At 46.7% G+C, this 15,339-nt stretch overlaps 1 protein-coding gene across 1 annotated transcript in view; it reads left to right on the top strand.

Annotated features, from left to right (window-relative positions):
- The window catches only part of LOC144141587 (uncharacterized), a 66,027-nt gene that overhangs the window by 40,396 nt on the left and 10,292 nt on the right, over positions 1-15,339 (top strand). Inside the window, exons 13-14 of the mRNA XM_077673132.1 lie at positions 5,344-5,475; positions 7,557-7,610. Coding sequence (XP_077529258.1) covers positions 5,344-5,475; positions 7,557-7,610 — 186 coding nt within the window. The remainder of the gene's footprint in view (positions 1-5,343; positions 5,476-7,556; positions 7,611-15,339) is intronic.

Below are 15,339 nucleotides of genomic sequence, written 5' to 3'. Positions count from 1 at the left end.
GTGCGTGGCTTAGCGCATGTCTGCAAAAAAAAGGGGTGCTTGGCGGCTGAGCCAATGATAGGGTTGTTTTAGACCGTTCTGACGCTCAGAGGCGGCAACACGCCGCTTTGTCCCCTTCTTTTCTGAGACGCTTCCCGGGTCTGACCCGCCTAGGGGCCTTTTCCTGTCCTCCGCAATCCTTTCACTTTACTATCTCCTTGCCTCGCCCTGTCCTGTCATCTCCTTTCTTCCTTCTTACTACGCTTTTCCAGGTGGCGAGGGTTAATTCTGTGCAAAGATATCGCTTTTAATTTTAAGCATGGGATTATATAATAGCGACGTACGGTTAGCGTACGCTTCACTCACGTTCCCTTGTTGGGCTCCGTGGTGGGTGACCGGCCTCGCTGTCGAATGTACACCATGCGTTTATGGCTTGCTTTTTCACGCAATCTCTAAAAGCCGATCGGTCCCTGAAGCGGGGCCGGACCTAAGTAATTAGCATCAAGCCAGCTCTACCAGTCTAAAACTTCAGCAAATACCTTCAGCAAATACCTTCAGCAAATACCTTCAGCAAATACCTTTACTTAGAATAAGTAAATGCACCCCAATCTAAACAAATATGTGTTTCTCATCGCGAAATGCCTCGATAACATTGTTGGGAAAATCTACCATGCAAAAAAGCTTGCCTCAGGCGACGTGATGGCAGTAGTACAAAGAAAAGGGAATTGGCGATTACCATATTCCCTAATACGATATGTGGGCGCAGCAGGAGTGCGCTGAGACAGCACTCACGTGGGTTCTCTCGACGGCAGCTATGGTGAGCTTCTGTGTCGGCGGCGCGAGGTGCGTCTCAGGAAGGGACCATAAACTACGTCTTCAACGAACGCACATCGTAATCACGCGCAAGTCCCTCTCATGTTATCGCTCCAGCGTTGTGCTGTCGATCGCCTTGTGCGGAAACAGAATACTGACCCCTCGCCTTCACCAAAGCATACTTTCGGAGAGCGCTGCCTCGCGCCACCCTCTCCTCCCAAATTCGTGACACTCTCCTCCTTTGCATTCTTTAATCGATCGCTTGTTGTTTTACTGGTCGGTTCATGGCATCGTTCTCTCCGTTACTCCGACAATACTCAAACCAGAGACGGTCGAAACAGGGCTGCGCCGCAAAAACCAAAGTGAAAACCTCCTGAAACAGGATACTCTGGATCAACTAAAAGTCAGTCACTCCACATGGTAGCCTGAATACAACCTTAGGCGTCATTTCTCAACGAGAGCTACTCTGTGAGAGCAGAACATCTCCTCTAGGGGCTGAAAGAACAAGGTGTGACAGCTGACAGGAGGACAAGCATACGTCGCGCAGGCGAGTAAATTCAATTGAAGCATATTACCCGCCGCGGTGGCTCAGTGGCTAAGGCGTTGCGCTGCTGAGCACAAGGTCGCGGGTTCGATTCCCGGCTGCGGCGGCCGCTTTTCTGATGGAGGCGAAAAGCAAAAACGCCCGTGTGTACGAGATTTCGGCGCACGTTAAAGATCCCCAGGTGGTCAAAATTAATCCGGAGCCCTCCACTACGGCGCGCCTCATCGCCTGCGTTGCGTCGGCGCGTTAAACCCCTACAATCAATCAATTGAAGCATATTCTTTTAACTTGCCATCATCCAGCACTCCCCAAATCGGTTCATGCTGCATTTATTCCCTGTGTACTGCATCCATCCATATCTTATCCGCGAAGGTGCTTCAAGTGTCAGAAGTATGGCCATGATACCCAGTCGTGCCGCGGCCAACCTATGTGCGCTCACTGAGCAAACACCACAACAGCGACGATTGCAACAAGCAACAAGTGAAATGCCCATCCTGCAGTAGATCCAGCCCTTCTTTCTCATGTGCATGCCCAGAATTGAATAAAGAAAAAGAAATATTCCACTAAAAGTCACAGGCAACCTAACGTTCGCACAAGCACGTCTGAAGCATGCCTTGCTATCTCGCAAAGTTCACGCAGACGCAGCTAGCCCGGGGGCTTCGGCGTCGTCTGGTAGATGCGGGTACCCAGTGTAGCGACGCTGACCTGGTCCTATCGCAGCCCGAAAATCAGCAGCGGAACGTCGCTGCCATGGCTTCTGCTGCTACATTTTGACCTAGTACTTGGCCAAAGGTTTCCAGCAAGACTTCTGTCCTGGTCAGCGATGTTCACCTTGCATCGTCCCATGCACCTGTGCAAAATCAGGAGGCTGCTCCTATACCTACTGCTGTTCCAGCCGTGCCCAGTGCTGTGGCTACGTCCTCAACCACAAACTCAACCACCGCGGTTGAGTCCATGCATGTCTTTCTAAGTATGTCTCCTCCTGAGGCATCACGGGAGCGCCACGGTGCCACAGGTCGTGGCACACCGACCAAACCAAAGGCCCGTAAGGTCATTGAACCTGAAACTGACCCCGCAACATAAGTGAGCCTGTTCAGAAGAACCCCGGAATAACGGCCTACTCAAAAGAGAGAAAGGGTAAACAACAGGATCTTTTTCTCTTTTTTGCTTATTTTCATCGCTGCTGGTAGTTTTATGCACTGAAATTCCGGAGGGTTGTTAAGAAATCTTGGTGATATTTATGACATCCTCACCAATCACAAACCACAAATATTGTACATCCAAGAAACACCCCGCCGCCCATCGAAGACAAACTTCTTAACACAGTACATTGTTTTTAATAGGGACAAAAAAATTGCACCAGCTGTCTGGTGGAGTGGCAAAACTACTACAAAAATCTGTGGCCTGTCAGTACGTACAGCTACAGACGCCAGCCAAATCTGTAGCTGTTAGAGACATAGCTTTTGGCAAACAAGAAGCAGTGTGCTCTTTACATTTCACCTACCAACGTCGAATTTCAAAAAGGTCATCAATGAGCTACCTCAACTGTACATCATAACCGGTGAGGCTAACATTCATTTATTCATTTTTATATGTTATTTTTTGTATTTATTTATTTCTCATATCATTTTATTTATAATTTATATTTATTGTTATAGAATAACGTTATAAAATTAATAAAGTGCCGCTTGCAAAGAGGAAAATCGGAACAGTGCCCCTCACAGTAGATATACGAGTTCAGACCGGAACAGTAAACTTCTTGCGGCGCTACTGGTCTGTTTCGTTTGTAACATAACATACACCTTGAACACAGTGCGGCTTCGCTTGCTCGCGGCGTAAAAGTCAGTCATTTTCGCCAGTTTTCTGCGTATAACTGTAGCGCCCTCCGTTGCTAACAGGAGAACCTTTCTTGTAGATGGGTTGCCACCGCATGGGCAAAATGACCTAGGCCATTTCGCCCAAGGTGCACGGCAGTGACAGCGTCAGTGCCGTCCACCTTGTTATGAAGATCTTGGTCTCTATGGAAGCCATCGCGAACGGAGAGTTACAAGTGCCTGTCGCTTCCTAAACTACCCGCGTCCTCTTTGAATAACAATTTGAAGAAAGACCACTTTATGGGCAGCACTAAGCGGCTGGATGCAACCGCATTAACTACTGTTACAAAATTCTCTGGCCACCCACCGCAGTGGCTCAGTAGCTAAGGCGTTGCGCTTCTGAGCACGAGGTGGCGGGTTCGATTCCCGGCCGCGGCAGCCACTTTTCTGGTGGAGGCGAAAAGCAAAAACGCCCGTGTGTACAAGATTTCGGCGCACGTTAAAGCTCCCCAGGTGGTCAAAAGTAATCCGGAGCCCTCCACTCCGGCGCGCCTCATCGCCTGCGTTGCGTCGGTGCGTTAAACCCTACAATCAATCAATCAATCAATCAATCAATCAAAAATTATGTGGTCATGACACTCTCGCCTTGGTCCTATTCCGTGCTTTTGCTTTGTCTTAGTACCCGCCGCGGTGGCTCAGTGGCTGAGGCGTTGCGCTGCTAAGCACGAGGTCGCGGGTTCGATTCCTGGCCGCGGCGGCCGCTTTTCTGATGGAGGCGAAAAACAAAAACGCCCGTGTGTACGAGATTTCGGCGCACGATAAAGATCCCCAGGTGGTCAAAATTAATCCGGAGCCCTCCACTACAGCGCGCCTCATCGCCTGGGTTGCGTCGGCGCGTTAAACCCCACAATCAATCAATCAAAGCTTTGTCTTAGTACTACTACTTGGTTTGGTTTTTTATAGAGCGGATCTTTCCTTGGCTCTTCTGCCGGTTTTCTGGTGGACTGCAGATTCTGCTGCTGTGTTTTAATATAGTACAGGGCTGGCATCAGCGTTTCACGCACATAGTGGCAGGAAAAGCGACCCATGGGAGGCCATCGTGCACGTCACGCCAGATAACACTGACCAACCTATCCCATGAGATGTGCTTGACGGCACAGCTCCCGAAAAGCCCCCTCCCAGTTCATTCGCTTGTCCCGTTCTCTCTGCTTAAAGCTGGTGGCTTCCTCGCCTGGAAGATTGAGGCGTAGATCGCTTATCTTTACGTGTCCTATTTCTCGAGAACTCGCCGCTTCTCACCGTTCCAAAATATACACAACTAAGCCAAACGCAATGAAGCTCTAAAAAATGCCACACCCAAGTTCATTTCAAAACAGGTGTGCAGGGTGAAGGATTCCCGTCATTTACACTTCCACCTAAGCCTGGATTCAGCAATTCTTGTTTTTGCTGCAGCGCTCCAATGGACAAGGAAAATTGAGCTTAGTAAATAAGTTACGCTCCAATTCAGATAATGGGGGCAGGAACGTAATGGATAAGTTGTCTCCAATCCCAACCGTGGCTCTGTGGCTAAGGCGCTGTACTGCTGAGCCCTGGGACGCGGGTTATATTCCCGGATACGGCGGCCGCTATTCCGACGGATGCAGAAAGCAAAATAACCCGTGTGTTCAGGGTTTCGCCGCACTTTAAAGATCCCGAGGTGGTGAAAATTCATCTGGAGCCTTCCACTACGGCGCGCCTAATCGCCTGTGTGGCGTCACCACACTAAATCCCATATTAATCCTTCAGCAAATAGATAGCCTCCAGCCATAGTGAGCCTCAAATTATGAGCTTACTTTCGGCACCCACAGCCATAATTTTAGTATGTTTATCGACTTCGAAATGGGAATACGTTTTATCGCAGCTATCAGTTTATATCAGATGGGAAGCAGGCGAGTTCAAGTACAGCCAAATGCTGTTTGTCCTATCGGGTCCATTTTAAAAACACTAACGTGCTATCCAACCAATCAATTAATTTGAACAAAAGTTCATCCGCGTAACTTCGAATGTTATAAGTTGTGCCACTTGCTTAAGGTTTCGGAGTTGTACGGGGGCAAGCCTGCTTAAAGAAGAATTAATAATTAAATTCTCTATCTGTAGAAATATTGACGTGCAGCGCTCACATATTATTGCGTTCGTGTTTCTGCATTAACGCAGGAACACATGAAACACTGCAGTACGTATCGCCGGAAATGTACTACTAGCCACAGCAAGGTGGCTGTTCGGGACTATCACCAACACTGTGATCATGAGTACCCAGGAGATAAACAAACGGAAACCAAGGAGGAGGTAAGCAGCTCCTTTCAATGACGTCTCTGTGGAGCCTGAGAGCTCGGCTAAAGATGTCCTTGTCAAAGTCCGTTGCCAAGGCGGCTCATGAATCCTCCAGCACCGTTTACTTGGGGTTCCTGTGGGATATCAATCGAACCATAATCTCGTAAATTTTGCGTGGATGTCAACATTTCGTACCGCAACAAATCAAATTGGTCTATGCTATAAAATAAATTTCGTAGTAGTTTCAAAGTATAGCAGCCTAAATCAATTTGCTCTTACACTTCCGCAGGGAGATGTACTTTCCTCCGCTGCTTGTCTCGATTATACTTTGAGTCCGAGTCGTGCATCACAATGCAGTCCATCTTTGATCGATACGTGCTTTAGGTATTTAAAATGCCGGAAGCATTTGTAACAACTGTAAATACACGTTATTATCATCAGCCCACATCCACCGCTTTTCCCAACGCCTTTCAATTGATTCTTAACAAAAAAATAATTTCAAGTGTTATTGTGAGTAGCCCAAACTTCGCCCTTTTGCCTTATATATAGCCTAAATTATAAAATAACAATATATCAAAACCAGAACTAATTCCTTCTCTCGTACTTCCCGTACTAAGTGGAAATATTAAAGGTATTTCTTGAATTGCGGTAGGTGACCACTCATTCCAGAAATAATCCGGGCTAATTTTAAAAAGCGCGACAATTCGTACGGGACTGCATGTATTTAGGACATTCTCCCGAACACATTTAGGTATTCGAGACCTGTATCTGTGGTTAAGCGTTGAGGGCAATGATTTCTTAACGATATGGAGTAGTTGTGCTAACCACTCCAAGATATTGGTTGATATATTTCTTGCATCCTGAGATTGCAATGACGCCTATGCTAAGCACTCTTAAGTTCCACGTCATCAGTTTTGTTTGGGGCCTTTTTTTTTGCATTTACTCTTGCGCTCACTTGCACCACATCTCTGTCCAGCCTCTCACTGCCGAATATCCTTTTCTTCACGTTTTGATCATTCGATTCCTATCCTGGTTAGACTGGTTAATTTTGGCAAGTTGTGGATGGCAAGGTGTTGGAGAGCCAATTCGTTTACACGAGCATGAAATCGCTTAAGTGACCAAACTCCAGTCAAACCATTTATATTCGCCTACGTAAAAAATTGGCTCCAGTCTACGTTGTGAAGGTGGCTGTAAACCAAAACCTTTAAATGATACCCACAACAATTGCCCACACGACGTCACTTGAGTTCACACACGTGGCTCTACAAAGAGTGAAACGAGAGATTCTGCCCGCCGTTACGTGGAATTCGCGGGGGCGGCTCCCGAACGCAGCAGCTTCGACCACGGCCCGGCTAGAGTGGTGGACGCCGCCGGTGTAGCCCGGCCGTGCGTCGGCAAAAAAGGAAACTGAGAGGAGCGTCTTTCGAAGGGTGACACAGCGGAACCTAGCCATCCTGAGGTGCTACCTCAGGGCTGCACCACAGCGCGACACCAGCGTTGACACCGAAACAATTCGGCATGTGACCTTAGTGATTCCAATTGAGACCGATTTAAACTAGTTTGTTTAGTAAATTGCAGAATTGCGAGAAAGCTGAGGGAACTTTTATGATCGATATTGATCCCGACAAGTTGCTCCTTCCACCTTTTTATATTTCTTAAATCAGAACCGGTATGGTATCCATCAATTAAGAAAACGGAGTCCCATTCGTGGCAAGCAGTGCGCAAAAGATAGCGGTTCTCTAGCGATCAGATGTCTGTATGTGCTCTCTACATTTTGTTTTCCCACCCTTCAAAGCAATCCTCAACGTATCTTTGCCGTACGACCACTTAATGCCGTCGGGTCCCGATTACCCATAAGGTGCTGTCGAACAAGTTACTCAAGCCGTGGGATGGAAGCGCGCAATAGACGTGAAGCTGCACCAAAACAGACCCAAAACAACCGCCCCGCCCCCCCCCCCCCCCCCCAACACACACACACACTGCCCCCGCGACCTCCGCCGCGTTGGGAGTTTATTGTCCCGCATGCGGCGAAATAACCGTGGGCTGGTAGAGGTAAAAAACTGATTAAAAAATAATCACATCCTCTTTTTTCACAGGAAGCCAAAGGCTGGAAAACAGATGGCGTTTACGTGAAGGAGCCTGCTACGCAAGTAAGTTTAAGGAGTGGTGCAGTCAATAAAAGTCCGATATTCGCAAACCACTAAGTCCGCCAGATAACATCACAAACCTTATTTCTGGCATAGCGTACTCGATAGATTTTTAGGGTTTCCAAAAATAGAATAATGAGCGTCCGAAGGATATGAACACCCTAATCGTGAAATGGACCGTTTAATTGGGCATTACATGGAGTTCTCACTGCTTGCCATTGTACCTTGATATTTAAAGCTAAAGCAACCACTTGCCAATTGAGAAAATGGAGTTCGCTCTCCGACGTCTATGTCAAACATCCTTCACATGACAGACTTAGTATTGTTACCCTACGCTCAAGCGACATGGCGACTCCTTAACAATAGAGGAGGAATGAAGTCAGGAAAAAAAATGGATGGCCGTCTTTGGGTGCAGGCTTGTTAACCTTCTAATAGCTACTGCATGAGAACCTCCTTTTCCAGTTTTCAGGGATCGTATGCCAGCATCGTTATTTTTGACGTGAGGGGTCATAGAGGTAACCTGAATAAGAGAGAAAGAATGACGTCAGGGAAAAGGAAGTGATGACTGTCTGGAGTGCAGATACGGAGAATATTCATTTAATCCACAGATTCAATAAGGAGAGCACCTATTGCTGGCCACTCGATTCAATGCACATTGACAGTCGGCGGCGTTGGTGTGATGACTGTAGTAGTGAAATGGCTCTTAAACCTTCCAATTGCACATATCAGACAACATGCTGCGACAGAAAAGACTTATAACGTTTCCTCGCCAGTTTTTTCCGTAATACCGAGAAGAAACACTTGAAAAGGGCGTTGATGGAATCAGTTGCTTCTTTCGCCACATTTGCTTCTGTCGTGATAGCACTCGTTTCGTTGCGGCACTTCGGCTATGCTTTGGTGTGAGAACAGTCTCCAGATCAGAACGTGTCATTGCGTGAATGGTCCGCTTAGACTCTCCGAACGGTGTGACATGACATCTCATTTTCGAGAATGTTTTCTCAGTTTCTATTTTTGCCTTTCACAGGACAGGGTTAAAACGAATGTATTTTTGAACCCGTGTGGTTATCACCCTGCGGCATTGTAATGGAACAAAGGTGAAGTGCTGCAATTGATCATGAGTTTGGGAAGTTAAGTTAACTAAATTGGTGTCATCGACCATGAAGTTACCTAGAATTTTTTGTCTTCCGGATGTGCAGCCATAACGTTTTGGGCAGTGCTGTGTCTGCTGCTCTTACATAGCGACGAATTGTCTCAGCATTGCATTTATGCGTGACTTTGGCGTTTTCAAAACAGGCATTTGAAGCTGTCTGGTGAATTTAATGGAATGTCAGGAATCGTGTTCGAAATGTCTTTTGGCAGGCGTTTGATCTGGTCTCTTCGGTCGTACTCAGATATAACTCCTTCAGGGTGCAAAATCCACTTCCCGGCTCAACTGTGTGCTGTAGAGCATGCGGCGTCTTGCTGCCTTTGGATGTGGCGTATGTTTCAGATGGCTCGCTCATTCTCTGCTAGTGGTTTCAAACTTTCTTTCATTCTTTGCATAAGTAGACGTTACAAGCGTCTGGTTCCGGGGGCTTACCGTGGTTTCTGGCGGGACAGAATAATTCTTGGGGGTATTCACCAAGTGTTGGGAGATCGCGCTCTGCCTTAGAATGACACCCTGATGCCGTTTCGTCTCCATTCTGTAGCACCGCCTCCATGAGTGGTTATTTACGGGATTCATTCGCCTAAGTCTGGCGTAAAACTGGGGCTTCGGAAAACGTTACTCCATTCAAAACGCTGGCGCAATTTCACCCTGCCTGGTATTTTGTGGGATCCTGAATTGACGATTGCTGATTCGGACCGTAAAAACATAATAATTGATGGGGACCCTTCTGAGTAGCTTGAAGAAAGTGTGTCTGCAGGCGAACGAAGCAGCTTTCCAGACATGAACCTCTAGTTCCGAGCGCTTGGCTTTCCCGCTACCGTAGGAGCGCTGGTGGTCGCCACGGTCAGATACCTGGCTAATTTCTCCTCGTTTCTGGCGTCTTTTCGCAAACCATTGCCTTCGGAACCGGAAGTTCACATCAACGGCCTTCTTAGTAGCCACATTGCTGGGCGGTGGTCCGTGTGCGTTAGGAGTAAAGGGTGATGTCTTTGCATTCAGCGCTACTTCGACGCAGCTGGAGCCAATGCAGTGCTTTGGCGAGAGTCTTCCCAGACGACTCCACAGGCGCCTTATCCTTTGGCGATTTGCTGGAAACGTATGTGGTAAAAAAATGCGTATTTGAAGGTGCGATAGCCTGCGGTGCTCATGCAGAGTCGATGGTTTGATGCGCGGCGGAACACTACCGTGCTGCATAGAAAACTACTCCCGGTAGCTCTTAGCGGTACGCGTAGAAGTCAGGTATGCGGGAGGTCGCCCAGTGAATGTGCGTGCACAGTGCTCCCAGTAAAAAAAACCGACGACACCCTGAAGGTTGACTGGCGACTCAGCTGCTTTCAATTTCTTCCGCACTCCAGTAGCGATTGACAACATTGCGGTTGCTGGTGCAAAAGGAGTAGATGGGGACCCAGGTATTTGGCATGCTTTCTTTATGAAGGGACTTTTATTTATTTATTTACAACATACAACGGTCTTGAAAAGGCCAAGCCGGATAGCCATAAAAGTTTAGAGGCGAAAACACGTAAACGTGATAGATAATGACAGCAGGCGTACACAAAATACAAGAAGATAAATGAATCATACAGAGATGTAATGAGGACATTAAACGAAGGTTAACACGACCCTCAGAACAAGGCAAAATGGACGTAACTCCTTATTATACACTCGCAATATACAATAAACAATGAAGGCGTCACAAAAAAAAATAAACTACAGTACAGACATAATGGCACGTTCCTAATCTCTACAGGGCTGACATGGGAAGAGCACTTCAGGTTGGGAATTCCACTCCCATACAGAACGTGGGAAAAATGAATTCTTGAACATGTTTGTCATGGCTCGATACGGAAGCACATTGTGCGTGTGCCGGTGGCTTCTGGGGCGTGATTGAAATGGTTTAATATATGCCGACGTATTTACTTTTGTGGAACAGTATAAAGAGCCAACAGCAGCTTAAGGCGATCAACCTTTCGTTTATGTTCCAGGGAAGAAACGTTGTTTTCCAGCATTAGAGGAGTTGATGAGCCAATGGTCTTACATTTGTTTAAAAGGAACCGTATAGCGCATCTTTGCACCATTTCAAGATCTTTTTAAGGAAGGGGTCCCACACTGCCGAAGCGTATTTCAGAACATGCATTGCTTAAGCTTTGAGTTAACGCCAAAAAAGCCTGACTTTCACGTGGCAGATGCGCAGATGTTTTCTATGAGCTTCGACCCAGACAAAGTATTGGTGAACGCTATCCCGAGGTACTTGTAGGCCTACTGGCTTTTTTACAACGGGTGCATCACTTATGGAATAAGAAAACTGAAGGGGCCGTATTTTGTTCGTTGCACGAAGTAGAACTCTACCGTCGGCATTTAAGCTCACACCCCACGTAGCGCACCATTGACAAGTTACTGTCAAACTGCTGTTTAACAAAACTCTGTCGCCTATGCCCGATATATTTTTGAAAATACCGCAGTCGTCTACAAAAATTTTATAGAAACTGTCGAGTTAATAGCAGATGTTGTCATTGATGTAAATTAAAAAAAAGAACCGGTCCCAACACACTGCCTTGTGGAACTCCAGATGTTAAGCCATTCTTTCAGATGCGCACCCGTCGACTTCTGGAAACTGTGTTCTGTTTGTTAAATATGATTTTACCCACTTAAGTATACACACAGGAGGGCCCAGAGAAGAAAGCATATTGAGAAGTTTATCAGTTTATCATGGGGTACACGATTGAAGGCTTTACTAAAGTCAAGAAGAGCTGAATCTATCTGGCTGGATGAGTCTAAATCGTGTGCGATTTAGGGATTGGTTGTAACTCGGAAAGGGCGCTGTTTGTTTCCAGAAATTTGGTTATAAACGAGGCGATTGTGTGTTCCAGAATTTTGCAGCAGGTTGATGTAAGTGAGATGGGTCAATAATTGGACATTTTAAAGCTGTTTTCTTTTTGCAAACTGCCACAACACAGGCTAGGCGCCAATCATCAGGCAAGACCTAGTGGCGCAAGCATAAAGGAAGATGGCGGTCAAAATGTTAGATATCGGCTCGGTGTAACGGCGGAAAAAGCATTTGGAGTTACGTCTGGCCCTTCCGATTACTTCTCCTTTATATCTAGCAGAAGTACAAGTACGCCTTCGCGAGATATTAAGTCGGGTCCAAAATCAGTTTTATTGGCAAACAGCTCGCTGTTTTCAGTTTGGGAAGAGACGACCGAATGAAACTACTCGTTCATTGCGTACGCAATGGCCTTCGGTTGAGTAATAAGGGCATTGCTTCGTTCAGTTTGCTTCAAGGCTTTTTACTGCTGCCCAGATAGCGCCAAAACTTTTCTGGCTGTATTATAAAATTTGGCCAGTTTGTCGAGAAACATTTCTTTCGAGCTGAACATAACGGGCTAAAAGCTGTGTTTTAAGCATGAAAGAGTTCAGCTCTAGGTGGGTTTTTTTTCTAGGCCCGTTTCAGTTTGCGCTTTAATAAAGGAATGATATTCCTGCCTACACAGGGACTAGCTCGGTTTTTTTTATTATTTTACCAGGGACATACATTCGAATATATTCGAGGACAATCCTGTTGAATTCAAGCCATTGTGAGAGCAATTTTCATTTGACAGGTTATCGGCAAACGCCCAAAGCTCGTATAAGATTGTCTGGTTGCCAGCGGGGACAAAGTTATTAATAACTTTTGCTTTAAGCTTTGAATTTTCAGCACCGTTATTCACAGAACAAGTAATAACAACGAGTCTGTGATCCGATTTACCCTTATTCTATGCATACATCATGCTGTAAAGTGGCGTTTTTGGTAAAACCCATATCCAAGAATGTGCCACCATCACCGGACGGGCGGGTAACGTCCTGTACGACTTGCTCCAAGTCCCACGCCATCATTGTCAAGCATTAGATTATCAGGTGTTAGGAACAGGTGGTCCCTTTCGTAGTTTCTTGATGGCATGTTAAAATCGCCATCCATAATAATTTTGCTGAGGTCTGTTGCTCTCATACAATCCAAAATCATCGTCAGAAACTCGGGTGGGGACGACGGTGGCCTGTATACTGCGCAAACTAAACACATGGCCCGAGCAAATTACTTTCAAAAAGAGGCTTTGTGAGCGCCAATCTGCGGACGCAGAGTGACTGAAAACTGTCTTTTTCACATGACAGCAGCTTCTCCTCACCGAGAACAGCGGTGGCGACGGAATATTTGGTGCGAGTCAGGCACAATACAATCGTCGCTGATGCCATCGTCCCGCCATGTTTTACTTAAGACAGTTAGATGGGGATCATATTTGTATAGAAGACTTTCTAACTCTGCAGTTTTATTGGCGATGCTTCAGGCATTCAAATTCAGGGGCCTCAGTTGTTTTGGTACACCGCGGGCTTCCTGTCAAGGCTCGGCATCGCCGATTCTGTTAGCGCATGCCATGTGCGCAGTACCCAAAAAGGGTTCAACGCGAGCTACACGATTGCTCACAGCAATGCGTTGTTGCCTGGTATTATCCAAGGTATAAGTTAGACCATCGACCTTTAGTTTATCATAGATAAGCGAAACGCTTTTGCCATTTGCATTGTCTTCTTTAGCGGATTGCATCAACAGTTTGCGCTTGCGTAGCGTGGATTGACTGAAATTGTTTTGTATGAGTATAAAAACGCCTTTGAGTTTGCTGGCAATACGCAAGACAGCTTCTTCTCTAGTAAATCCTGGAAATAAATGATCCCTGGCTCATTGCCAACACGTTTCCCGAAACGGTAAATTAATGCAACAGACTTGCTGGATTTGTCGAGTATTTTTGTGAACGCTATCAATGACTTGCTCACACAACATTTCACCGCTTCCCTCAGTTATTTCTCTATACCACAGACAACAATGTGGATCGTTGACTGCGGTCTTCAAGGTCAGTTTTGGTGGTCTTTTGCTTAATTACATTCTTAAGGGAACTTTTCTATCCCTTAGTGTCTGGATTTGCGATGATTTTTCGCGCATATCGAGTAATACTTTATGCAGTTCAGTCCAACGTGTATTTAACAAAGTTACAGTACTTGTGGTGGCTGTGAACCTAATTCGGATACCCTAAAGCTCCGCTAAAATTGCTGACTGACCCTTCATTACTCCTTCGAACATTTCTTCGCCTGTTCGGCCAGGACTTTCTTCTTCGTCACCGCAGACGATGAGTTTACATGCACAAAAACAACTGTACGCAATTAAAACACATGTCCACGGGTACTGCAGAACAAGGAGTGTACAATCATCACTGCGGACCGTGCAATAACTTGAACTAACCAGGGCACCGAATAAGAATTTATTATTTATCGGCATGCTTCCTGCCGCTACGAGTGCTGTGGGCCATCCTTTATAGCCTGCAATGGTATTTTTCTGGTCGAGAGTAAGTCACGAGGTTCATACAGATGTAGAGCCGCTGGCAACCAGTTCTGGCCGAATACGCCGTCTTATCTTGCGTCATCCACAGGAAACGCGTGACACGTGCTTTTTGTGGTGACTAGTAGAAAAGCCTCTGTATTGAAAAAAAAAATGGTTATCGGCTTCCTGTGCTGTGGGCCGTCCTTTATAGCCTGCAGGGGTGTTGTCCCGGTCGAGAGTAGGTCATCAGGTTCATACAGATGTAGAATTGTTGGTGACCCGTTCTGGCACACTACGCTGTCGTATCTTGCGTCATCCACAGGAAACTCTTGACACGTGCTTGTTGTGGTGACTAGTAGGAAAGCCTGGGCACCCGCCGCGGTGGCTCAGTGGCTAAGGCGTTGCGCTGCTGAGCACGAGGTCCCGGGTTCGATTCCCGGCCGCAGCGGCCGTTTTTCTGATGGAGGCGAAAAGCAAAAACGCCCGTGTGTACGAGATTTCGGCGCACATTAAAGATCCCCAGGTGGTCAAAATTAATCCGGAGCCCTCCACTACAGCGCGCCTCATCGCCTGCGTTGCGTCGGCTCGTTAAACCCTACAATCAATCAATCAAGGAAAGCCTGGGCAGTGAACAAGCATTTGTTGGTTATCGACATGCTCCCTGCTGCTTCATCCTCACCACTGGAGAAGGGCTGTGGGTCGTCCTTTATAGCCTGCAGTGGTGTTCCGGTCGAGAGTAGGTGACGAGGTTCATCCATGTACAACCGTTGGCGATCCGTTCTGGCAGAATACGCGGTCGTATCTTGTGTCCTCCACACAAAACGCTTGCCACGTGCTTGATGTGATAATTAGCAGGAGAGCCAGTGCAGTTAACAAGAAATTGTTCATTATTGGCATGCTCCCTGCCGCTTCTCTGTGCCCACTAACTTTGCGGACTGGCGCATTCCTAATGATTTCGCAAGCTGGTAGTTGCAAGGCGACCTTACAGCGAATTCCGTCCAGCGCTTTCATGGCCTGATTAATAATCAGACAGAGCAAGAGTAGCGCGCTTGAAATTCCTACACCAGGTACTACACCATCGGCTGAAAATAGATGCCTCCAAATATATATCACTCTCGACTTCACGCCTCTCACGCCGCAAACACTCGTACACACTAAAAGAGTACTCTTTCCATAATGATACATTTCAATACTCGCTTTTTCCGCTTGCTGTGAAAGAATGGAACGAACTGGATCCAACTATATCA

Source organism: Haemaphysalis longicornis, unplaced genomic scaffold (genome assembly GCF_048455015.1).
Source record: "Haemaphysalis longicornis isolate Haplotype H1 unplaced genomic scaffold, Haemaphysalis longicornis Haplotype H1 scaffold_6, whole genome shotgun sequence".
Classification (NCBI taxonomy): domain Eukaryota; kingdom Metazoa; phylum Arthropoda; class Arachnida; order Ixodida; family Ixodidae; genus Haemaphysalis; species Haemaphysalis longicornis.
The sequence above is the reverse complement of the archived record's forward strand: the minus strand, read 5'-3'. Positions and strand labels throughout refer to the sequence as shown.